Below are 26,675 nucleotides of genomic sequence, written 5' to 3' on the forward strand. Positions count from 1 at the left end.
CTATCCCCGTAACCCCACCTAACATGCACATCCCTGAACAAAAAGGGACAATTTAGCACAACCAATCCACCTAAGCTGCGCATCTTTGGACTGTGGGAGGAACCAGGAGGAGACTCCAGTCACCCCAGGCTGAAATTGAACTTGGGTTCCTGCCACTGATGCGGCAGTGCTAACCACTGTGCCACCGTGTCACGGAGCATTAGACTGGATCTCTGGATTACTAATCCAATGACACTACCAATACACCGCCATCTCCCCTTCAGACATCATAATACCTCAATCCTGTAATAATACGGTTTTCATTGAAAACTGTCAACTATTTTTTCTCTACTTCTGCTCTCCAAATATGTCCATGGTTACTCAAAGTCAGGAGGAAAAGTCTGGCACTCACGCACTTTCATCCCATCTTCTCACACTTTCATTATACTGCTGTATTAGAAATTACTCACTAAACGTCAGCCCAAATATAACAGAATTCTTCAATTGCTTTATTATATTAACATGCTGTACCTCATTCTTTAATTTCATGGTTGATAAAGGCAGCATTTAACTGAGCCATGAATCATAGGTAGGGAGAGTTGGTAAAGAGTGACTGGTTAAATAGGTATGGCAGTAAGTAAATAGAACCCCTTTATCCCACCCCAGTGCCAATTCAAGCGCAGAGATCGATGAGGAATGCCACCAGGCTACAAGTTGAACATGAACCGCATTGCATCTTTCTCACTTATTCCTCATCATTATTCTGGAAAATGTGGATGAACAAGAATCCTGGTTGATTTTCTTTTACCTCCCACATCTAGGGGAGGAAAGACCATTCCCAAAGCCCCCAAATGCTCTCGCATTTTGAGTTCAGCTAACCTGATACAGAGCAGTAATCAAGCTTGGGACATTCACTGTGTGTGGCTCAGGAAGCTCAGAGGTTTACTTTTGGTGTTGACAACTCTTGCTAAAGCCTTTCAGCAATGGCTAACTTCAGCGATAGAGTGTATATTTATGCTATTGCTTTCCGTTATTTGTCCCTGGGTTCAGCATTCATGGGATGTGAAGAAATGAAGTCTGCGGAAAAAGAGGAGTGAGAAGAGTGCAAAATAGCAAAAGAGAGCGTTGGTAATGATGCAGGTACCCAATGTACCAGGATACTGAAATGAATGCCTACTGCTAATCACAGTGCAGCTCTGGATCTCTGTCATGGAGGTTTCTACTTGGCCGGATCCACATTCCAGTACGAACTGAAAACTTGGCTTTTAAGCTGTGGCACGCTGTCTCATCATCTCCCATTCAAACAGACCATGCCACTGACCCAAAATAGGTGCTGGGAAGCAATGACGCCAGAGAGAGCTGAAATTAGTCATTAGATAATATCAGATGAGGATAGCCCACCTAACTTCATTCGGTCAAAAAGTCTTAATTGCTGAATCCAATTGGTTCTTAAATGATTCCAAGACTTTCACCTCAATTATTCCGTCTGGAAGCCAATTCCAAACATTGATCACTTTGTACGAAGAATTTTCTGCTTTAATAACCAAATCTACTATCCATAAATTTGAGTCTGTATCCCCTTGTTCTACCCTACAATTAATTGAAGGGTATACTCTGGATTAAACATTCCTGTTTCATTGATAATTTTATTCACCTTTTAAGATCACTCCGTCAAATGCTCATTTTCAAATTGCAAAGTCTAAGTGCCGCACTTTCAAGGCCCAATGGGGGTGGGACTAGAGGCAGGTGGAATTTCCTCGCACTGGCAAGTGTGCCAGTTAGCTGGCACAGCCCCATCTAGAGCCATCTTGAAATAGGCTGGGTTGGGTCAAGGTGGCTCCTTGGCCACAAACAGCAGGTAGCCAACAAAGCTAGCTAAGGGACCTCTTGAGTCAACTGGAATTTCCAGTTGGCAGACAGGGTGACAGATAGACTGTGTCCACCTTTTTGAGAGGCTGCCGATCTGCCGTTGTGGAGAGTCTCCTATTGGGTTTTCGGCCTCGATATCCCATCTTAATTGAACAGCGAGTGTGCCACCTGGCCATTATTTGGCCAATGTTACAAAAAAAAAAACCATGTTGGGTGACTATTCCCAACCTGTTGCAGGGTTGGGGCCCCAGTTGATCCATACAATGGGGTCCAAACCCCAAACTGATAATTCAGCTCCACAATCTCTCCAAACTTTCCTCATATCTCAGACCCTTACAATGGAGGTCAGTCTCATAAGACCATCAGAAATAGCAACAGGAGAAGGCCATTCAGCCCTTTGAGCCTGCTCTGCCATTGAATAGGATTGTGGCTGATCTAACACTCACGGAGTCCACTTCCCTGCCTTAACTCTGTAACCTTTAATTCCCCGACTAATTAAAAACTTGTTGATCTCAGCCTTGAAAATGTTCAAGGACTCGGTCTCCACAGCTATCCAAGGTAAAGAATTCCAAAGACTCACCACACAGAGAGGAAATTCTTCCTCAAATCAGTCTCAAAATGAGCCTTATTCTGTGATTTTGCCCTCTGGTCTGACACCCTCCCATGAGCGGGAACATTCGCCAACATTTACCCTGTCTAACCCCGGAAGAATCTTATGGCATGATTTGACGAAAAGGTTTCAAGTGCCATTTGTGGCAGGTTTAGCTGGGAGCTCCCACCAATTCCCCACCGCTATCTAACGATACTTAGGGCCCAATCTACTGGCTGGTCATGTCGGCGGGATGTTCCGGTCCCACACTGGGGCATGGGTTTCCCGTTGACGAGGGGTGCAGTCACCGGGAAATCCCTTTAACAATGACGGGATTGGTAAATCCCGCCCTTCGTCACTTTTTTGGACCCTGGGGAGTTTCTCTCCAGCTTAGCCACACTTAGGCCGGGATTTTACGGTCATGCCCACCGCAGGAATCGTCACGGATAGGAGGGGGATCATTTAAAGGTCTGTTGACCTCTGGCGGGAATTTCACATCTCAGGGCGGGCGTGGGGCATGGGGCTACTGGGTTACGAGGATAGGGTGGAGGTGTGGGCTTGGGTAGGGTGCTCTTTCCATGGGCCGGTGCAGACTCTATGGGCTAAATGGCCTCCTTCTGCACTGTAAATTCAATGATTCTATGAAAATCCCGCAATTAGAATTTTTTTCAGCACTCGGATGCGGAACTCAGAAATCAGGTCGCCATTTTGAACCTGATCTCGAAGTGAGCTTGTGGGTCCCCCACCCATGGGCAATGTCACTCCCCACACACGAGCATTACTCTACACCCCCCAAGTGAGGACACCCCGCTATGGGGGTCCCCCCCTCCCAATACAGACCCCCACCCCCCATTACCCCTGCAGCCTCTCAAGAGGCCCCTACTTACCTCCCCTGGACCCTCCCCACCCTTTATGTCCCGCTCCACCTCTTTCATGGGCATTGCCCCCCTCAGGCCCTGACCCTGGGCAGTGCCACCGTGGCACCAGGGCACCCTTACGCTGCCATCCTGGCAGTGCTCCTGCGAGTGTGGCAGTGCCAACTGGGCACCTTGGCAGCACCTGGGTGACAGTGCCCAGGTGCCCACTTGGCAGTGCCAAGGTGCCCACGTTCCAGGGGAGGGCTAGGGAAAACGGTGAGCTCTCTCTCCTCCACCTTCACACCATTTTTATTTATATCAATTTATTTCTTCCATTGATCTGTTTTTCCCCCACCATTGTCCCCCCCCCTTTCCCCACTCCACTTGGGCCAACTGTTCCCAGTTGCCCTTTGAGACCCTGCTCACCTTTGCTCAGCCAGTCACGCATTATAATCTCTTTATGCGTCACTATCAGCACCCTTCTTAGCATTAATCACCCTCATTTAAATTCCTTTTGTCTTCGGTCCTCGACATCTTTGTCTTTCTTAACCTATAGCTGGTTCCCTATCCAGCCCCACCTCTCCACGCCTCCCCCCCCCCCCCATTACAATATAAATCTGACCCCTTTTCCAGGTCTCTCTAGATTTGACAAAGTCATCCAAACTCGAAACGTTAGCTCCGTTCTCTCTCCACAGATGCTGTCCGACCTGCTGAGATTGTCCAGTATTTTCTGTTTTTGTGGTCTCACTGGTGCCTTGTACAGTTGCAGCAACACCTCTTTACTTTTATACGCCAAGCCCCTTCAAATAAAAGCCAGCATTCCATTTGCCTTCCCTATTACCTTCCGCACCCGTATGCTAGCTTTCTGGGTTTCATGATCCCCCAGGTACTGGCTCCAGTTCTTGGAATTTCTCTCTCATCGCTTGGTGAGTCTGACCAGAGGTCTGTACAGTTTGATCAGACAACTTCCTCATGCTTGTTTCTATTGTCCTGGCTGCACTCGTTCAGCATGAATTCCTTGCTGCTCTGCACTGGTTGGATACACAGGTACTTCGGAGGTGAAACAGAATATGTTCTGCCATTGCTTACATGGATTGGTTGAAATTCCCCACAACTCCTGGCGTTTCTCCCGGTGTAGCTTGTGGAAAGCATGGATTTTCAATATTACAGATGGCTCCCTGTATCCATGGCAATATCCCTGCTGATGGTAACGCTTTGTTTGGAAAATGACCTGTCAAGAGCAATGAGCAAACTTTAACGGCAAACTTCTCCTTCCCACTCAGTTTCTATTTTCTAGACATTGTTGGAGTAAAAAACAGTAAATGCAATAAATACAGAACTTTAAACATGGTGTAACTGGAAGGCCTGACCACAGATGTGAAAAATCAGCTATCAGCAAACAGTCTAGAGGAGTGAGTACAAAAATAAAGCAGCCATGATGCTTGTGTTCACTGAGGGTAAAGTAAATTAGAATTTGAAGAGTAGTTATGTCCATGCACTGATGGCAAAATTGCATTTTGTTACTATCAAGCTCAAAACCACACCCGTCAGGGACACTGCTCGTCCCAGGCCATTCCCATACTCAGCTGGGAGTCCAGTTTCTCAATGGACATACTCTCATGTTGGACATGTAAAAACAGAAAACTGTCACCATTAAGCACTCTAGCCCTCGCCCCTCCTGATGCACGCACTTAATTGGGAAAATGGCCTGCTAAGAGTCAACAAATCTGAACTGAAGTTCTCAACTGTAACAATAACTCATCACTGCACGAGTTAATGCTGTGGGAGGGAGCCTATTTTGTTTTGGCTATTAAGTATCCCCCAGGTCATGTACAGGGAATAGATGCAAAGTAAAGTTTTGTTCCCAGTGTCCCATTAAGCACACCCAATTCAGGTGCAGCGCAAGCTAAATACAGAGTAAAGCTCCATCTAATCCACCCCTATCAAGCACTACCAGATCAGGTAAATCCATAAGTTATATACAGAGTAACGCTCTATTTATTCGATCCAAACATTGAGCCCATGCACCAGTCCAAGGATTGTAGAAAAATGCCATTTCTCGTGCCAGCTGCACAGCAGGATCTCGGATTAAAAATAATCTTGGGGGAAATGATCAGTCTATGTACCTCATAATGAAAGCTTCAGTTGAACGAGAGAAAGTTTGTTCAAACAGCACTTAGACAGCTCAGGGGCTGTAAGGAGCCACTACGCAGCAGAAATTGATTCCTTTGAAATTTGGGGTGGTGCCAAATGAATTGCAAGAGAAGTATAGACATTGTACTGGACTAAAATACAGCAAGGACAGAGAGTCATGAACAGTGAGGGACTCCGAGCCCCAAAAATCTGGTTCACAAGACATCTTTTATTTCTAAGTATTCCATTATGTGCAATCAGCTATGGAGTGATACTTACCCTGGAGTATTGGCCTTCTGCCAGTCACTGCAATGTTGGCAAAACCCTTCTGCTCTGCATTAACTTATCTCATGGCATATGTCCCAACTCATTGGGTAATATTCTTCAATGTGGCTACATTTTCACAGTCTGGGTTTACTGGCTGCTCTTCCTCGAAAAGATGAGGAACTGGTGTTGTACACAACTCACATTGTACAGCATTATACTACACGTGTAACGGCAGCGGGTGGGGGGCAGGTTTAGCTCAGCTGGCTGAACAGTTGGTTGGTGATGCAGAGTGGGTTCAATTCCCGTACCGGCTGAGGTTATTCGCGAAGACCCTGCCTTCTCAACCTTGCCACTTGCCTGAAGTGTGGTGATTCTCAGGTTAAATCGCCACCAATCAGCTCTCTCACCTCAAAGGGGAAAGCAGCCTATGGTCATCTGGGTCTGTGGCGACTTTACTTACTTTATCCCACATATGCACAGGAACTATACACCAAACTATACAGGAAACTATACATCACACAAGCCTCCGCATGCCTTTATGCCCTCCGTATCATGCGGTATCAAGACACACGTGCAGTGTAGTAGGTAGCCTTTTGGCCCATCGAGTCAGCACCAGCTCTCCAAATGAGTTAGGACTCTGCCATTCTCCTGCCTTTCCCCCATACCCTTGCACATTATTTATATTCAAATAATAATCTAATGCCCTGTTAAAAGCCTCGATTGGGTAATGGACTTCTGTTTTGAATTAATTGGGGTTTTAAAAAAAAAAAATTGCAGTTCCTGATTACTACCCAAGGATTCCTGCTGAAATCTGGTGAAGACAGAAGAGTGTTGAGTTGGGCTTTGGAAAAGCTGTAAGGTGAAGGCAGAAGGAGGGAAGGTTTGAGAAATGAACAATGCATTTGTGGACTCCTGGAGTTGGTGAGATATTTCAACAGAACTGGCTACAAGACTTTGCTATTTTACCTTTCCCAAGGAGGGGGAAGGGGGAATCGAGAGAAGGGAGGAGGTGGACATGGGTCAAAATCCAGTGATAAGCACAGTAAACACATATGGTAGCTTTCTCTCATTTCAATACACAAAATTATTCCCCAACCCCATGTCGCCCATCCATCCTACTGACGATCGCTTTAAACGTTCACACATTCTGAACTGCCACCTACACGAGGCCCAGAACCCAGCATCTGCAGAACCCGTTGCAGTACAGAAAAGATTAACCAGAGTACTTTTGAGGGGTTTTGAACTCATTGGGGTGGATTTTCCACTTCCCCAGCCGCGTGTTTCTCAGCGGCGCACCGTCGCTGGCAACGGAATGCTCCCTTCCCACTGCTGACGAACGGGATTTTCCATTGTAAGCACCCCACACCACCGGGAAACCCGCAGGCGGGCATGCACTGCCGGCGGAATGGAGAATCCCGCAGGCGGAGAATTTACCTCACTGCTTTCCTGTAATTCTTGGGGTTGAACTCCAGTCGGGGAAATAGAATTCTCCGCATCCATACCCGAGCGAGAGGCAGCACTTGGGGTACTGACCCCCAGCATAGACTTCAAGGCAGTGGAGGGGTTTGGTGGAGATAAAACTGGAAAACAGCGCATTCATGTATCAAGTACCATTTACTTACATTCATGCTGCTGATATGCGAGATGGGTCTGACGCACTGAGACTAATATAAAGAAGAGAAAGAGAGGCCACAGTAGCTCGATAATCAGCTGAAGCTGCAAAACAAAAACCGTAGGAATTCAGAATCTTTAATGCAGATTTTAACACTCGTTGCACATAGAACATGGTGTACTGCAAAGTCCTCTTCAATGTGCCTGAGACTGCAGCAATAACCTGTTAATTCTGGTTGTTGATAGAATAATAATGCATTGAAATGCCATACCTATTTTGTTTCGTTTTTTGCTAAAATCATCAGACTTGGTCAAAACCAACTCATGAGCACCTCAGACCAGCATATGTCCTTCGGCTTGTCAATAATCATTATTTCTGATGCATATTTCATAAAATGAGAAGGAAAGTCAGATGGGGAGAGTGGGAAATTAATTTAGCTTTAAGACTGGAAGAACTTGCATGTATAATACATTGCCTTCTATCCCAAAGCACTTCACATTCATTTTTCCCGCCTCTTCAGCCCCCCCACCCCCTTTCAAGGGCCCTCACCAACATCCTAGGTGCCCCTCATTACCTGCCCTGCACCCCCCCCCATCCACCTCCTTTCATGGCCATGGCCCCTACGGGCTGTGCCAAGGTGCCTGCCAGGCAGAACCAAGGTGCCCACATTCCAGGGGGAAGGCCAGGGGGCCACCCTGACCTGTCCTTAACCACCCAGGGGCCTTTGATAGCACCTCAGGGTGCCGTTCCACCTGGTCCACATTTGTATGGAACAGTACTGAACGACGCCTGGGTGGGGACTCACTGGGGAGGCCGTTATGTGCTGGGAGGCCCATAGACCCTGGATGAGTAGGCTTCAGTAGGTTTAAGGCCTACTTCTGCAAGCGCGGCTTGGTCACACCTATTGTGGGCAGTTCCTGATCTCGTCGCCTTGCTGCCAGGAAGCCAGTGGGAGGGGCCATGTCGCTCTCCCGTTCGAGCACGACGCGGCCAGTAGATCTCGCCCATAGTGTCTGTTACCTATACCGACGGGCAGACAGAGCCTCAGTTTACCATCTCATCTGAAAGACAGCACCTCGGAGAGTGCAGTGCTCTCAGTATTGCACTGGAGAGTTGGCCAGATTCTGTGTACAAGTCTCTGCAGTGCCATAGAGTTCTGACTCCGGGGCAAGAGTGTTACTGAACCACAACTACTTTTGGGGGGGGGAGACAAAATTGAAATTGACAGCAAATCCCAGTAACAGTGACCACAAAATTGTGCTTTAACCTGCTGTCCTTACCTGGTCCGGCCCACATGCAACTCCAGAGTGGTTTATTCATGCACTTTAACCTGCTGTCCTTACCTGGTCCGGCCCACATGCAACCCCAGACTATCACAAAATCCTGGGCTAGTGCATGGTCAATTCCTATCCCACTTGACCCACTGGCACAACATCGGTGAAATTAGATTTAATTTAAAATACCCTCGACCCTTGGTGGAGCCCAATAAACTATAATACAGACACACCCCACTTGAGTGGAAAGGGATAGAAAATGATAAGGATCTTTGATGCACTGAGATCACTTCCAGGCAATATCTTTCTGAAGTTCAGGCTTTCTTTTGGGTACGTCTTCCTTCTAGGCTTGAGATGATTTTCTCTGTCAAGGTTGTCTACTTGCTCTGCAGACTCAGCATCATTTCAGGTTCACAGCAAAGGGTGTTCCAGACATTCATTGCTTTCAGAACAATACAGCAGTTTTTTCACTTCAGCAAGAAAGGTAGAGAGCGTTCCTTTCACTTTCAAGGTCTAAACACTTCTGCCCAGTTCTCTCAGAAAGCAACAACCAGGAACCAATCACTGACCATTGTCAGGCAGAAGACTGTCCCTGGCCAACGCACTGGTTGCCAGTCAACCAATCGATCCAACTCCTTAAGATTCACTCGGTGCCGAGGATTCTGGCTTCTCTCCAAAACCGAGGAGCATAGGGTCCTGACAAGCAGCCTGCTTCAACTTTGAGTCTTCTGCTTAAAGGCACATTCCGATTATGGGTCCATGGACCAAAATAATAAAGTTAACATGAAAGAAATGGGAAACAAAGGAAATAAACAGGAAATACTCCAAAAGACCCACAACAATGTGGTTGACTCTTAACTGCCAAGGGATTGCTGATCGCATCCTGGCCTTAACTCCACTGTCCCGTCCATTCTCCATAACCGTTCAACCCATTACCAATTAAAAATCTGTCTAACTCCTCCTTAAATTTACTCACTGTCCCAGGATCCACCGCATTCTGGGCTAGCGAATTCCACAGATCCACAACTCTTTGGGTGAAGTAGTTTCTCCTCAATTCCGTTTTAAATTTGCTACCTCTTATTCCAAGATTATGGCATTGCCTTTTCAAAAATAAAGATATCCCATTTCTTAGGACAATGCAGATTCACCTTGTTGGCTCCCTTTACCTTCAGTATCATATAGCAACATTCAGCTTTAAAATCAAGCCCTCAATCTTAAACTAGTCAGCGAACAGACTGGAGTCGCTCGTGGATTGGAAATTGTGGTACCAATGAAGATGCAGAGAGTTCAGCCGAGAGCTGCCAGAAAGTTGTTCCTGGGATGGGGTCATTGTTGGCAAGGCCAGCATTTATTGCAGATCTTCAATTTCTCAAGAAGGTGGCAGTGAGCTGCCAACTTGAACCACTGAAGTTCTTCGAGTGCACATACACCAACAGTGCTGTTTGATAGGGGTTTTGATGCAACAACAATGAGAGAAGAGCAATATGTTTCCAAGTCTGGATAGTACATGACTTGGAAGGGAACTTGCAGGTGATGGTGTTCTCAAGTGCGTGCTGCCCTTATCCTTCTAAGTAAGAGAGGCTGCAGGTTTGGGAGGTGCTGTCAATGGAATGTTGGCATGTTGCTATATTTTGTACATGGTACACACTGGAGTCACTGTGTGCAAACAAACTCTTTCCTCACATTTCCTCTTACGCCACTGAAATAAAGGAGCGGAGTCGCATTCAACAAGGCATTCGGAGAGAGCTCACAACCCTCCAAGCACCATCTGCCCTGTATGTTGCAGGATCTGCAGATCGCACGTCGCACTCAACCATCTCAGGATCAATCGAACCAGGCAACTAGAGACATCCTATATCCAGAGGGACTTCCCAAGAAGGGTTGAGAGTACAGGCTGCACTGATTTGCATTGCAAACACCTCATTTGGAGACATCATTGTAACAAATATCACACTGCTTCTTTACCTCCATAAATTACATGTCAAGAATTTCTGCATCAGTGCCCAAAGGAAAATATACAACCAACACAGCTCCCAAATTCATTCCTCTCTAACAAGTTTGATTTCAGAGTCATGGGTCACATCCTACCCCAGAACCAGGGAAGGGAGAAACAAGATCAGCCAGAGTTCAGCAATGATTCTTGTCAGGTGACAGACAATTACTTGTGTGGAAAAACTGGACTGTACTTGGTTATGATCCTATCGTGACTGAGTAGCCTGTCAACACTGTCTAAGCTTCACATGATGAATGGTTAATTCAGTGAAAAACCAGAGAGCTAACAAGATTAATGGAACTGTCCAGGAGCAAGCAGTGAGTGACCTCGGGATACAATGGGTTAAGGAAGGAAAAACATTTTGCAAAACATTCAGACAGTTCCCCCTTTAATGATCTGCTCTGCAGTGACCTCCCGCACGACTCACAGGCAACACTGAAGATAGCGAAAAGGCAAGGATTAAGATATTGGCTTAATAAAATCCCGTAACTCACAGTCCGTCTTTTCCGATATGTGAAATTCTTCCAGAGGAGAAGCCGGAGGTGTATCCAGAAGCTCATTTTCCTTATTATTGTACGTTAGGTAGCAGAGTTAGCCTGTACTGCAGAGGACAAATATAAAACTGTCAGGTTCATTTAGTTCAAGACCTGCCCTTTACCGACACCATACATCAGACTACTCAAGACAAAATATGGCATTCCTGGAAATCAACCACATTTATTTCCTGTCCAGCCTCCCTTGCTCCCAGGAAGAATGACATAAGTTAAATAATATCTTTCAATCAACCATCGGCCCTGTCAAAGTGTTTACAGCCGAGTAAATACTTGAAGTGTGGCCGCTATTGCAATGCAGGAAACACCGCAGCTAATTTATGCTCAGCAAGATCCCACAAACAACAATGTGATAATGACCGGGTAATCTGCTTTTGTGATGTTGATTGAAGGATTATTAGCCACGACACCTGGGATAACTCCCCTATCCTGCTTCACAGCGACACTATGAGGTATTTTGCATCGTCCAAAGGCAGGATTTAACAGCTAGTTTGGAAGACAGTGCCGACAGCATTGCACATTGCAGCGGTACCACACTGGAAAGCACGAAAATATAGACTGGCACGAGTTGAACGTTGTGATTCAGAGGGGCAAGTGCTACTGAATGAGTCACATGGGGCACCGTGTCTGGCTGGGGGAACAGGTCCCAGTGTTCAATTCTGCGGAAGCTGATCCTTTCTGTGATATGGTTCCATAGTCATTGATTTTTGATGGGATAAGGTTCACTGCTGCCCTGGGTACCTCATCCAAATGGTAATTCATCACCCGTCTGTCTGAGCCTTGTGCTGGCAGGCTAGTCGACTGTGGGCAGCATTGCAACTGAGCCTAATCCTTCTCTAATCTGATGCCAACACACTAGCATCATCCAGGGGGATCTCTGCTGGTTTCTTTCCTTCCTAACCGAAGTCTGTTGAGGCCACAGCGTTAGAAAGCACTCACGTCTTAAGGAGTAGCCTGCCAGCCACGGTTACCATCCCGGCTCATCCGAAGGATATTCACTTGAGAGAGATACTAAGAGGCGGTTTGCAGCAAGGAGCAAGAAGCTACCGAGAGTCAGGACCTGGGGAACTTGAGCCCCAATGTGAATCAGGATCTTCGAGGACGGAGGAGAGAAAATTGGTGAAAATAAAAATTAAGGATGCTGACCAACTCGGAATACGGATACTAAAACGCTGCTGCAAACAGGCAGCCGTATGGCAGCAGGAGATTGAGACCCGTGTTAGTCGAGTAAAGAACTCCGAATGTGCCGGAGAACCGTAAGCTAGCTCCAAGGTCACACTTTGACAGTACTATAAATAACGCAGGTTTTGGACACAAAGGGGAGCAACGCTGGAATTGTTCCAGTTTCAAGCTTAAAGTGAGTCCAAGGGAAAAAGGAGTTAATAGGACAGGGCCAGATAGAAAATGTCAGCATGCACCAGGGGAAACAGGAATTTGCAAAATCATCTGGATCTTTGGTGAAAAAAGGTGGGGACAAAAACCGGGAAATACTTTCAGATACACTAGAGTGGCACAGGGTCACAGTTAGGAAGGGCATATTTATTAGAGGACAGTTGAGGGTTCAGTGCCAAATCAGTCCCATAATTAGTTTGAGCATCTTACTTGTAGTATAATGGAGGTTGTCTCTTAATTTACTTGTGTGACAGCATAACCCAGTAGTATTAAAAATAGTACACCCTTGTGACCCATGCCTGATATTCAGGTCTTTCACATGTTTACTTCTTCAACCCCTAGGACAGCAGACCAAACACTATTTCATACAAATTGTTGTTACTTCATTTCAAAACAGTAAATGTGAGCAGATCCATAAGCATGTTTTTGTGTAATGATGAATACTATGCAAAACTACATCAGTAGGTTCTCCTGCTGACGTAACTAATTTTCTAACTCCTCTAAGCAGTGTTGCCTCCTTCTCACAGGTCTTTTGCCGTCAGACTGCTTCACTGAATATTTCTGAGCCCCTGTCAACTAAAGCATGAAGGGGGTGGGGGGTGGGGGGGGGGGGGGGGGGGGGGGGGGTGGCGGTTGCATCCTGCGGATTCCTACAGTCCCACTACCATATTATGCTCTTAGCAAGCGTTGAACGGCATAAGGTGGGACTTCCGCCCCTCACCCAGGAGCAAGTCCCACCTTGGAGAGCTGCAGGTCAATCAGATTGGCCAGCAGCCAGTAGCTCTCCAATCCCATTCCAACTGGCAACACCTCCTCCCCCAACAAGCCCTGACCCATTTTGCCTGCACTTCACTGGAACAGTGACTGAATGCAGAAACATCCTGTTCCAGGTCAGTGGCAATGGTAACCCTACCAGGCTCACCAAGAGGACATGGCTGGAGATGGCTAACGAGGTCAGCAGCAGGGGAGTGGTGAGAACAGAGTGTCATGCTGTAAACATTTCAAGGATCTGCTTCGATCTGGCAATGGGAGTCCAAAGATAGACCCAGATGGTATGTATCTTGGTCAGCAGTCATCGAAACACAAAGGAGGGACAACCTGAGGTCTCCCGAACAGAGGAGCGGTGTGTGCTCTCAAGCACCCTTGATGACCTATAAAGAGGGATCATAATGCAAAGTGCTGCTGGACAGGAAGCTGAAATGGCAGACTGCACCATCTTATGCAAATGTAAAGCTGCCAGGCCAATCAGGAGATGGACACAAGTGAGAAAGGGAGAGAGGAGGAGCAGAGAGGAAGAGAGTCTGGACAGTAAAGGTGCCACACCTTGTGTTACTATTCTGACCAGGGGGGCAAGTCATAGGGATTCTGGAGACAAGGAAATAGGTGCCTAGCATAGAGAGGCTGAAAAGATCAATATCTCCAGGTTTGAGGTATGCAATGCTCCCCTCACAGTAAGCTGTCATCTCAGTACTTTAAGCTAAGTAAGCATCTGTTGACTCTCCTGACCTCTCATCACCACTTTCTCTTATGCCTCCCTCAGGGCCAGTTGCAAAATGGCACTGAATGCCAACTTGTTTCTGAGAAGTCAAAAGAAGGGAGATACCTCAGAGCCTACACCATTGCTTTCTTGCTCACCCTCCACCAATGTGGACATGCACACCTCAATGTGTCCTGTGTGTTATTAAACACGGTGACACATACATTGTGATAGAGCTGGAGGATTCAGGGAGGCAGGGTCAGCTGCAACCAGTCGCCCTCAGAGGATGGAGGACAGGCAGAGTCCTCCTCAGCAACAAAACAGGTGGATCTACCAGGAGAATCAGTGTGTTGTGTGTCCACATGTCAGAGTTCCCAGAGGCTCTGTGGAACCCTAAGATGGGAATGGAGGAGTCCATGCATCTCTCATGCTCCCCAATGTCTCAGTACAAATTCAGTCAGGTTGTATTCTGGAAGGGGAGGATCAAATAGAGAGAAATATTGGAGTTAAGGTCAAATATGTTCAACATAGTGACTTAAAATGGGTGGAGGCAGAAATCTTGCAATTATTTAAGAAACAAATGGCCATCTTGAGCCTCATTTGAACCATTTGGTTTTGTAATAAATCAGTTTGGTGATCATGGAGCAGAATCAACCTGCCACTGATCAAGGGAGACCACCTGGCACAGCAATCAAACAGTTATATCTCACTAGAAAGAACAGGGAAAGAAAATCTCCTGTGTAGATGCTCCCACAAATGGTCATCTGATTCATGCAATGGTCAGCTAAGTGGACTACTTGGCTTCAAGGATCAGCCTGGTTTTGGTATAAAGGTCTTCAGTTGGCATGAGGGAACCGTCTGGGAGGAGAGGCTGGACAGAGATCAATGACCTTGTTTAATCTTCAATTAGATTTCCAACTTTCCAAACTCTTCCTTCTTTATTCTCTCGCCCATCTACCATGATTCTTCACTGTTGCTGGTACATAGCTTGTTTTGGCAGCTTGGTGTTTCCTAATTTGTACATACTAGCAGATCTCCTGGGCGCGATTCTTCGAGCCCCGCGCTGGGCTCGAGGATCGCCGCAACCGCGCCACGCTGCCCCGATGCCAGTGCGCGATACCCAGAGGTGCGGAAAATCGGCGCCATTTGCGCCAGCGCGTTTGACATGGCGCCGGCCGCTGGAATCGGCGGGGCCGCCGATTCTCCGACCCGGATGCGTCGAGCGGCCGGGCGGAAAAAGCAGAGTCCCACCAGCGCCATGCACCCCTGGTCGCTGCTGGCGGGAACTCTGCATGAAGGGTCGGGGGGCGGCCTGTGGGTCGGGGAAAAGGGCTCCTTCACCAGGGGGGGCCTCCGATGGGGTCTGGCCTGCGATCGGGGACCACCGATCGGCGGGCCAGCCTCTCTCCCCCCTCCCCCCGGGCCTACTTTATTGCGCGGCCGGCCCCTGAACACTTACGCCATGTTGCGTAGGGGCCGGCGCGATGAAGAAGTCCCCCACGCATGCGCAGGTTGGCGCGGCGCCCATTTGGCGCTGGGAAGGGAGGCTGGAACGGTGTGAACCGCTCCAGCGCCGTGCTGGCCCCCTGTGGGGGACAGAATCGGTCGTCCCCGTGCCCGTTTTGCGCCGTCGTGAAAAGTGACGGTGTTCATGTTGGCGCGAACACTTAGTCTCCAATTTGGAGAATCGCCCCCCCCTATTTCTGGGATCCGGAGATGGACTCTAATGTTTTGTTGCTAATATGGAGCGGTGGTGATCTATCCCTTTTGAGAGCAGTGCTTGGGTACCCCCTGTTCAAAGACAATTTGTAAAGACAAACCAAACAACAGGTAGTTATTGCTTGCTAATCATTGGCTTTTACAGGTTAATGGGGGTATCCCAGGGCATTGGACATCCAGACATTCGTTCTGGGGTCTGGAGGACCCTCCTGCCCTCTTGGCCCCACTAAATAAAGTTTTAGCTTAGAGGACTTCCTCTTCTTCCGAGACGATTTACTTTGTAGACTATAGCACTACACTTCGTATGCTTCACCCGATGTCTATGTCTATGTATTTACATTGTGTATTTATCATATGTCCTATGTTTTTCATGTATGGAACGATCTGCCTGGACTTTGCACGGAACAATACTTTTCACTGAATCTTGGTACACGTGACAATAAATCTAAATATACATATCTGACAGGCACTGATCCAATAGGCTGTTAAAATTGATGCTTGAATCCTAATGGTATCGTAGGGCCCTAATCTCCACCTATTAATGAGGTCCCTGCCCGAACCAGAGAGCCAAACAATCTACTCCACAGTCATTAACCCAGCAGGAACAGGATGGCAAGCCTTTCCTGTATTGCAACACTGACTGCATTTCATAAGTACTTCATTGGCTGCAATGCATCCGGTTGTCATGAAAGCACTTTCTTTTTCCATTCACTTTTACTTCACCCTCAGCCTATCCCCACCAAGTAGGATGGGTGAAAAATCACTAACTCCCCTCCCCCCAACAGTTCTCCTGCTCCCCTATAATCTGCAGGCAAGAATACCACTCAGTGGGATGCGGAATTATTATTTTATTTACTAATTCATGGACGTGGGCGTCGCAGGCAGCATTTATTGCCCTTCCCTAATTGAAGTTAAGAGTCAACAATGTTGCTGTGGATCTGTAGGTCAGACCAGGCAAGGATGGCAGATTTCCTTCCCGAAAGGACATTGGTGAACCAGATGGATTTTTACGACAATTGACAATGGCTTTGTGGTCATCATTAAACATTTAATCACAGATCATTATTGAATTCAAATTTCACTATCTGCAGTGGTGGGATTTGAACCTGGGTCCCCAGAGCATTGCTCTGGGTCTCTGGTTTACTAGTCCAGTGACAATACCACTATGCCACCTCCTCCCTTCTAAGCTAAGTTGAGCCAGTGGCTCTACTGCTGGCTTCTGTGCCTGTGGGTTAGGGGCTAGAAAAAGGTTTAAAATTGCTTGTGTTTCTCCTATTGCACTGTACACATGTGAGCATCAGGCATTGTACAAGTTTGAAGTCCACTCAGATGCCTCAGGTTCACATTGCCCATGGGCACCCAGCATGTGTTGCTACTGTGCGAGCTAAATGAAAGGGTTAAGAGAGAGATGAATGCTTCTTGAAAATCTTAAAAAACAGAGAAACTTTTTGCTCAGATCTTTATATAAACATCATGAACATAACACGTTGACACATCTGATCGCATATGCAGACCTTTTTAAATTCATACCCAGTAGCCATGAGTCATGTAATAACATACATTTTAAATCTTTATCAAGACACTGACAAACACTTTTCAAACAAATCTGAAGGTTTAAAGGACCTAGTAACTGCTATGCGAAGAACCACAAATTAGCCTCACCCCTCAAGAGCTTTTTATTTTGAGAAATCGAAGCAAAGGTGCAAGGCTCATGTGACAGCACACCACCAAAGCTGAAAAGATTAGGCAGAAGACAGCACAACATCTTTTTAAAAGTGGTCAGGGATAGTCAAGGTTATGGTCTTTGTCAGATGCCAACTTGCACATCATGGAGCGCAAGGACCTCAAATCTTACAGCTCATACTACAAGATCCTCCAAACAACGCCAAAAATAGCCCTTTACAAACCGTGAGACTAAGATTCAAACAGGACCAACTAACAAGTAACAAATAAACTTAAGGGCAATCAAGTTGGCCAGTCTCGGGGGACACAGTTGACAGAAAGCTTGATTTTTGAAAGAAGCCTATAGATTCTTTAGGAGAATCCTATAGGAGGGATCTGGGCAGATTGAACGGGGTATGGGGTCATGCGTGAGCTTTGAAGTTCTGGGAATAAATGAAGGTAACCGATGATTTCAACATAGCAAGGACACAGGGAGGAGGAAGAGTGTACAAGACAGGGAGGAACAAGAAAGGGAAGCTTGTGAACACTTTCCATGGTAGCATAGACAAAACAGCAAGATAAGAAAAGCCATAAGCGAGTTTTAAAAAGTAATTAGTCCATAACATTTCCTCAAAAGCGTTCATTCCCGTCTCACTTTGGAGAACCCTGCAGACGTTCCGATACCAACTGTCCCTATCCAATATTCATAAAAGTAAGATTACCAGAGAGAGAGAGAGATGCACACACACCCCCACAAGCATGTATTGAGCCGCCATCTGCATCAATGTAGCCATAGCAATAGATTTGGCCAAAACAATTTATTTTTGAGGAAAGGGGAAAAATACACAAATATTAGTTTCAGTGCAAAGTTTCAGTTGCACCATGTAATATAAAGCCATTCACAACTTGTCTGAACTCTTTCACTTCATGAAATAATTTTAATCGTTGGTCACAATCCGCTTTATTTAGCACTGCAGAGAAATAAGAATGGGAGTCAATTAATCTTAAAGCTGCCCTTTGTTTTCCAAACAGGAGAAATTCATTTTGTACAGCAACCTCCAACCATTTCTTTCTCTCTGGCACTTCATGAGGGAACTGCCAAAATCTTGTCCTGCATTTCCATTTTTACAAAAAAAAGGAGAAAATTTATACCACCCACCTCGTTCTCCCCTGAAGATTGTTTTGTATTGAGAGAAGCATCATATAGCCATGGCCTTATGCTTCTCTCAATTTCATTTACGGAATAGTGAAACAAGAATCCTGGGCTGGATTCTCCCAAAATGAGGCTATGTCCCCACGCGCGGTGTAAAAACGCTAGAGTTTTCTCCAGAAATTCCAACCAAATAGTTGAACAAATTCAATGCCTGCAGGGGCCAGCAGGGACCCGGAGTGAATTTCGCAGCTTTAGCTGCGGATACGGGCCCCCGCACCTCCGGTTCAGAGTCCGCACATGCGCACGGCAGCGGCCTCGCCGTGCTCCATGGCTGACTCAGACAGGGAGCCACACCAAAAAAAAAAGAGACCTACCCCCCGATCGGCCGCGTGCCCAAGCCTCAAACCCCACACAGTTAATCGCCGGCCGCCTATAAGCGCCCCCCCCCCCCACCTCGTCTCCGATTTGCCCGCCCCTGACCAGGCGCGGACGAAGGCCGCAGTCGCCACGCCAGCATCCCAACCGGCAATAGGTGGTTAGTTGCACGCCGTCGGGAACTCGGCCGGTCAGAAGCGGAGGATTGCTGGGCTGGCCTCTGGCAATTGCCCCCGGCCGCGTGGTGTACTCCGCGGTGACGCCGAAAGTCAGGGCCCGGAGAATCGCCGAACCGACACCCGGCCCGATTACGGCGTGAAAGTTGATTCTCCGCCCCCGCGCCAGCCGCAATTTCGACGCGGGGCTGCGGAGAATCCAGCCTCCTGTCTTTTCCCCAACGCAAATGCTGGAGTCAACCATACCACCCTACACATCAAAACCAACCCACGGCAGCAAGTTTGCTCAGCAAAGACCAGGGGCAAGATTCTCCAGCCGGCGACTGGAAATTCCCGCCTGAGGTCAATGGACCTTTACATGGTCCACATCCTACCTTGGCGATCTTGCGGTGGGTAGGGCGGAAGAATCCAGTCCCAGTAACTGAACTTGGGAGATTTTCCTGTGAGGTTCTGTGGGAAGCCACAGATGAACCTGGACATCTGAGAGCTTAAACTTCCAATTTTAGGATTTCTTCCCTTTTAATTCATTCATGGGATGTGAGCGTTGGTGGTTGGACCAGCATCTGTTGCCCAAGCCTGTGTGCCCTTGAACTGAGTGGCTTGCCGCTGGGCCATTTCAGAGGGCACTTAATGTGTCAACCACATTGCTGACAGGCAAGGTCGACAGATTTCCTTCCCGAAAGAACAACAGTGAATTAGATGGGGTTTTTTTTTTTAAACAATTGTTTCATGGTCATCATTAGACTTAATTCCAAATTTTTGTTGAATTCCAATTTTACCATCTACTGTGGTGGGATTCGACCACGGGTCTCGAGAGCATTACCCTGGGTCTCGCGATTGCTGGTCCAGTGACACACCCACCCCGTTTCTAGAAATAAAAAAAGTTAGACATGTTGATCTGAATAGTGGATGGTTTCAGTAACGACTGAAAAGGGTTTAGACAACAACGACGACTTGTATCTATAGCACCTCTAACATAGGAAAACAGCCGAAGGTGCCTCTTCGGAGTGTAGACAAACAAAATCTGGCACTAAACCACAGAAGGAGATATTAGGGCAGAAGACCAAAGGCCTGGTCAAAGTTAGTAGATTTTAAGGAGGGTCTTAAAAAGAGAGAGGTAGAGGCAAAGAAGTTTACGGAGGGTAATTCCAGTGCTTCTGGCCTTGGCAGCTGAAAGCACAACCACCATTGGGGGAAGTGATTAAAATCAAGGTTGCTAAAAAGGTCAAAATTGGTGCTGTGCGGATATTCCAGGGTTGTGGCGCTGGAGGAGGTTACAGAGATAATGTCATGGAGGGGTTTCAAAACAAGGAGGTTTTTAAAAAAATTTACATATTGCTTAACTGGGAGCCAATGGAAGGTCAGCTTGCACAGGGGTCATAGGTGAACTTGGTGCAAGTTAGAACACAGGCTGCTGTACTTTGGAAGACCCAAGGTTTACAAAGGATGGAACATGAGAAGCTCACCAGGTGTTGAAGTGTTGGATGAGGATTTCAGGAGATAAGCTGAGATTGCGGTGAATTGGGCATTGTTAAGGAGGTAGAAATAGGCAGTCTTCATGATGACACACTGATGTGGTCTGTAGCTCATCTTGGGGGCTAAACAGGACAAAAAAGTTGTAAACAGTCTGCTGCAGGCTGAAAAAAGTACCCAAGTGAGGGATAGAGCCAGTGGCTAAGGAATGGAGTTCCTGGCAGAGTCTGAAAACAATCGCTTCAGTCTTCCCAATATGCAGTTACAAGAAATTTCTGCTCATTCAGTTAAGTGGAGGGGAAAAGAGAGAGGTGGTGGCAAGGTAGTGTTGGGTGTCAGTCAGTGCAAACATGGAAACTGGTGCTGTGTTTCTGGGTGATTTTGAAAAGGCACAGCATGTGACTGAGAAATGGGAGGGGCCACTTGGGGGATACCAGGTGTTTACCATAAACTGGACTTAGTTCATGATTAATAAGTTACCCAACATCCGGCCTTTTGATGACAGGTGGACTGGAGAAGGGGGTAGTGTCATCGGTTTACGGAGCTATTTTTGGAAGAGGAGAAGTCACCACTGGAAGGGATCAAAGCAAAGTTGGAGGAAGAGTTGGGCGAGGATACGGAGGAGGGGTTCTGGTGTGAGGTACTCGGGAGAGTGAATTCCTCCATCTCGTGCGCGAGTTTGGGGCTGATACAGCTAAAGGTGGTATACAGAGCACACCTCACAAGTGCGAGGATGAGCCGATTCTTTGAAGGAGTAGAAGGTGTGTGTGAACATTGCGGGCGGGGGGCTAATCACATTCATATGTTTTGGTCCTGTCCAAAGCAAGAGGATTACTGGAAGGAGCTTTTTAGGGTATTTTCTAAAGTGGTGCACGTGAAACTGGACCCGGGCCCCCGGGAGGCCATATTCGGGGAGTCGGACCAGCCAGGGGTGGAAACGGGTGTGGAGGCAGATGTTGTAGCCTTCACCTCGTTGATTGCCCAAAGGCGGATCCTGATCACCTCTCCACCCTGTGCCCTGGCGTGGCAACATATTGGAATTCTTGACTCTTGAGAAGGTTAAGTTTGAACTGAGGGGAAGGATGGAGGGGTTCTACAATTCATGGGCATTATTCATTATGCACTTTCAAGAACTGGATAATATCGAACATTAGTTGGGGCGGGCGGGTGGGAGTGTGTTGGTGACTATGGGTGACCCCTAATTCCTTTTTGTCATTTGTTTATGTTAACATGCGGGCTAATGTTTGGGGTTTGGTGGGAGGATGGGATAGTTGCTATTGATATGAGGATTGACATATTTGTTACTGATTATTGTTGGTGGGTGTAAATTTGGGAGAAAATGTGAAAAAGGTGAATAAAAAATATTTTTAAAAAACAAAGTTACCCAGCATCCATAGCCTTTTGGGGTAGGATGTTTCAGTCTTTTAAAAATTCTTTCATGGGATGTGGGCATCACTGGCGGAGCATTGTGGATAGCACAATTGCTTCACAGCTCCAGGGTCCCAGGTTCGATTCCGGCTTGGGTCACTGTCTGTGCGGAGTCTGCACATCCTCCCAGTGTGTGCGTGGGTTTCCTCCGGGTGCTCCGGTTTCCTCCCACAGTCCAAAGATGTGCAGGTTAGGTGGATTGGCCATGATAAATTGTCCTTAGTGTCCAAAATTGCCCTTAGCGTTGGGTGGGGTTACTGGGTTATGGGGATAGGGTGGAGGTGTTGACCTTGGGTAGGGTGCTCTTTCCAAGAGCCGGTGCAGACTCGATGGGCCGAATGGCCTCCTTCTGCACTGTAAATTCTATGATTTTATGATTTAAAAACTGCCCTGGAACTGAGTTGCTTGCTGGGCCATTTCAAAAGGTAGTTTCAGAGTCAACCACAGTGCAGTGAGTCTGGACTGATCTGTAGGCCAGATTTCCTTCACTAAAGGGCATTAATGAACCAGATAGGTTTTTATGACAATTGATGGTAGTTTCATAGTCACCGTTACATGGTGGCATTTGAACTGATGTTAGTTTAGGCGTCTGGATTACTCGTACATGACAATGCCACTGCCTCATCGTCTTATCACTACCTTAAAAGGTGAGAAATGCTTCGAAACAAAAGGATACAAGACAAGTTTATGCAATTGTACCCCTTAATCGCCAGTGTCATAATGGTGAATCTGCACTCCACCACCTCCACTTCGAGAGGTCCACTAGGACCTTCTCAGGCCACAAATGAAAGTATCCCACCACATGCTCACATTTAAGAAAAATGGTTGGAGAACACAGTTTCAATCTGGTTGCCATGTTACTAAAAGCACAAACAAACACTGCAGAAAAGAGCAACAAGGTTGATTGCAGTTTCAAATGGATGAGCAAAAGCTGGAGGAGATGTTCAAACTTAAACTGTGTCAAAGAATGGTATTTTTGAGGGACGTCACAGAGAGATTTAAACATTAATGGAATAAACTATAGCCAGAATATCACAGTAGCATAAAATAGGAAAGCGAGAAGAGGAAAATTTAATTTGTAAACTGTAAATGTTAATTAATAATGGACGTAAAAAGGTCTTTCACTTGTAGTGCATGGGAAGAGTTTATTACATTAACGATGCTATTCCTGATTAATTTTTTTGTATGATGGTCTCCATTGTCTCTGTACCCGTGACTCTCTCCTGACCTTTACCCTCCCCTTTGTCCCTCTCTCTCACACAGATGATACACTGCCATATGCCTTTCAAACATTTACTTCTTCCCTTCTCTCTGCGTATCTTTCCCGTTTTACTCCTTTCCCTTTCGGCTCTCTGTGGACCTGAAAATATACATGGAATTCCAGTGACGTCAGTTAGAAGTATTTGGTTTCTCTGGGAAATTGGAGGCTCAGAGGCTGAGCTACTGGAGGGAGCAAGGGTCAAAGGCACTGACACATACAAGCTCATGACCATAACGGAGGTGGTCACGGTTATTACCTGCCCGGATCCTATTGGCTGGGGCCAATTGGTTACCGCATGTTACTTAAGGAGTAAGAGCTCCCCGAACGAGAGGGGGTTGGGACAATCATTAGCGGCACAGCTGTATAAATAGAGCTGGCCAGTATGGTACTGGCTAGAGAAGGAATCAGTAGTGAACAACTGGCCCAGTGTACATATTCTTGTAAATAAAATTACTTTCTGCTTGATTCTACAAACCCATGCTGGATTCATTGTGGTCCTCACAAAGCTCAGACGGGACAGAGTAGGGTGTCAAATTAGTGTTGGAGTCATCCAGAAGAGAGACTGAGACTATGACATGTTGCTGCTGCATTAGAGGGAAGAGAAGTTCAATAGAACTGAGGGGTGGAGCTGGTCAAACCATGTGTGTATGTGGAAATAAGGAAAGAGGAACATTAAAATAGAAACATTTAAAGAGTGGTTTGTGTGTTTTTATAGTTTCTGATTAATCAATAATATCACATGGGAGCTCGTTCTTGCATCAGTTTGCACGGACAGTAGTTCATTTGTACACCCAATTATAACATTTATGCTATCATTACACAGGCTCCACCAAGTTCCTTGATCTTCTTTCCAGCTTTTCTGCTGGAGAATTTTCCCTTGACAATGACTGGCTTTTTTGGCAATCTTGCTTTGCCCATGTAACCAGCAGGCACAACATCAGTAACAGGTGCTGGTCCTACAGGTTTCTTCGCATAGTAACATTTGCGCCCCACAAATACCAGTGAATGACCATCTCCAACAAGAGAGGATCTAACCATTGCCCCCTTGACATTCAATGGCATTACCATCGCTGAATCCCCCATTATCAACATTCTGGGGGTTACTATTGACCAGAAACTGAACTGGACTAGCCATATAAATACTGTGACTACAAAAGCAGGTCAGAGGCTTGAAATCCTACGGCGAGTAACGCACCTCCTGACTCCTCAATCTGGACAGTATCTTGGATGATATGTTGAGATTTGATTAGTCTGAGTGGCATCACATCCACGGAGCAATTAGAATTGCTTAAGGATCATTACATGACAAATAAAACTTTTTTTTAAAATGTAAAACTCTTTCGACCTCATGTGATTCATTCATCTGCTCTACATGGTAGGAAATGACAGAGAAAGCACAGAGAACTTATAAACCACTGGATATCAAAATGAGACAGGGGGTGGAGCTTCAATGAGCTAATTGACCTAGTGTGGCCACCATGGCAGTCCAACCCCTGTCCTGGCTGTGATGAGTTAAAGTAGTACAGGTTGGGGACTGAAAGTGAGGCCTTCCTGGTCTGTTTGGCTGGGTGTTTTACTCAGCAATGTCTTCAACAGCCTTAGTGGGATGAAGCCATTTGACATCCACTAAACGAGCAAAGCACAAATTCCTTGCATTTATTGTACTTCCCACAAGCTCCAAAATAACAGTGCATCATCTGCCTACCAGCTCCAAGTGATCTCTCTCCAGCTCAATTTTCCTCCTCTTCTGATGGGGCACACTCTGGCCTATATGCAGTTCTACAATTCCAATCACTCTCTGGCATCTCACTCATCCAACAGTAATGCTTCACATTTGAGGCTTCAGTGAGTGCTGGCACGCTAATCAGGTAATGGTGGGCACGGTAACTGAGCTCAAAGACGTGCGACTTTAATTATGGCCCAAAATCTCTATTTCTCCCACCAAATTCCCAGACTGCTTCATGCAGCATTAAATCTTTGAGCACCTAAACAGCACAATCAGCAATTATGTGAAAAGCCTCTTATAGGTCGGCACGTTCAAACAACCTGTTGGAAAGTTTCATTTTTATTTTGGGGTGGGGGGGGGTAGAGAAAAGAGTGGAAGAGTTTGAGAGATTTCTCTCAGGACAAAGGAAGACTACAATAAATCAGAACATCATCAGGTTGCCAACTGTGATTAAGTGTATTCCTGGAGATCATCACATGACTTGCCTCCATACTCTTGCCAAGTTGGCCAACACATCTGACCTTGAGATGTGCTGCCTGCCTATGCCATTGGAAAGCAAAAAGACTCATTACCTCGATGTTAGCCAAACAGCCTTTCATCACCCCCTGCCCCACTTCTCACTATTTTTATACCTGGTAAAGAGAAATGCTCAAGAGAAAATAACAAATAGAAGCACCCTCACAAAAGCACCCTCATTAAAACCGTTGGCGGATCTCAAAAGAAAAGAAATATATCTGAACAGAATGAGTAAAGTAGCTGGGACATTTAGCAACAGTTCCAATGGAGTTGAGCCAATGAGTACATTTAGATATTATGACACAGTAAACACCTCCATTCAGCTGGTGCCAATTCTAATACACACCTGCTTGTGTATAGAATAACACTGCAGTCTCATTTGGCCCATTGTGTCTTTCCAGTTGTAGCTCTTCGATTAAAGATGTACTTTACCTGTTCCCATTTCCCCACCATGATCCCTTTTGCAACCTTTTCAAAGACAGTTATCCAATCCCTGTTAAATTATGTTAGTGTCAAAGATATGCATCTCCACCACCAGACCCATTTTCTTCACCTTCAGGCATTGTTGCCGGGAAAGGGTCCGGTCGCCCCAGAATTCTGTCTTACGTATATCCTTAGTGAAACATTTGCACAAGTCAATTGCAAATGGCAGCATCCCTTCGCGACATTATTAAGTAAGGGGCGGGATGGTGGTACAGTGGTTCGCACTGCTCCTTCACAGCACCAGGGACCCGGGTTCAATTCCGACCTTGGGTGACTGTGTGGAGTTAGCACATTCTCTCTATGCCTGTGTGAGTTTCCTTTGGGTATTTCATACAGTTCAAAGATGTGCAGGTTAGGTGAATGGACCATATTAAATTGTCCCTTAGGGCGGGATTTACCAACCAACCAGCCGCGTGTTTTCCAGCCGTTAAGGTGACCCAGCCTCGCCAGCGGGATATTCTGGTCCCGCCATTGTCGACAGGATTTTCCGTTGACTGCACCCCTCATCTCCAGGAAACCCATGCGTCGCCGATGGGACCGAAATAGCCTGCCGGCACGAACAGCCGGTAAACCCTGCCCTTAGCCTCCAAAGAGGTGTAGGTCAGGTTAAGGAGTTGTTGGAATAGGGTGGGGAAGTGTGCTTCAATGGAGTGCTCTTTCAGAGGGCCGGTGGAGACTCAATGGGCCAAATGGCCTCTTTCTGCACTGTA

The 26,675-nt window shown here is 46.6% G+C and overlaps 1 protein-coding gene across 3 annotated transcripts in view; it reads right to left on the minus strand.

Moving 5' to 3' along the window:
• The window catches only part of LOC140395177 (phospholipid-transporting ATPase ABCA1-like), a 246,267-nt gene that overhangs the window by 202,907 nt on the left and 16,685 nt on the right, over positions 1 to 26,675 (minus strand). For all 3 annotated transcript variants that reach the window (XM_072482683.1, XM_072482684.1, XM_072482682.1), the window contains exons 2-4: positions 11,068 to 11,174; positions 7,317 to 7,410; positions 4,384 to 4,525 (exon numbers count right to left, since the gene is read on the minus strand). In XM_072482683.1, coding sequence (XP_072338784.1) covers positions 4,384 to 4,525; positions 7,317 to 7,410; positions 11,068 to 11,133 — 302 coding nt within the window. In that variant the 5' untranslated portion in view covers positions 11,134 to 11,174. The remainder of the gene's footprint in view (positions 1 to 4,383; positions 4,526 to 7,316; positions 7,411 to 11,067; positions 11,175 to 26,675) is intronic.

This window comes from Scyliorhinus torazame, chromosome 18, assembly GCF_047496885.1.
Source record: "Scyliorhinus torazame isolate Kashiwa2021f chromosome 18, sScyTor2.1, whole genome shotgun sequence".
In the NCBI taxonomy this organism is placed as follows: Eukaryota; Metazoa; Chordata; class Chondrichthyes; order Carcharhiniformes; family Scyliorhinidae; genus Scyliorhinus; species Scyliorhinus torazame.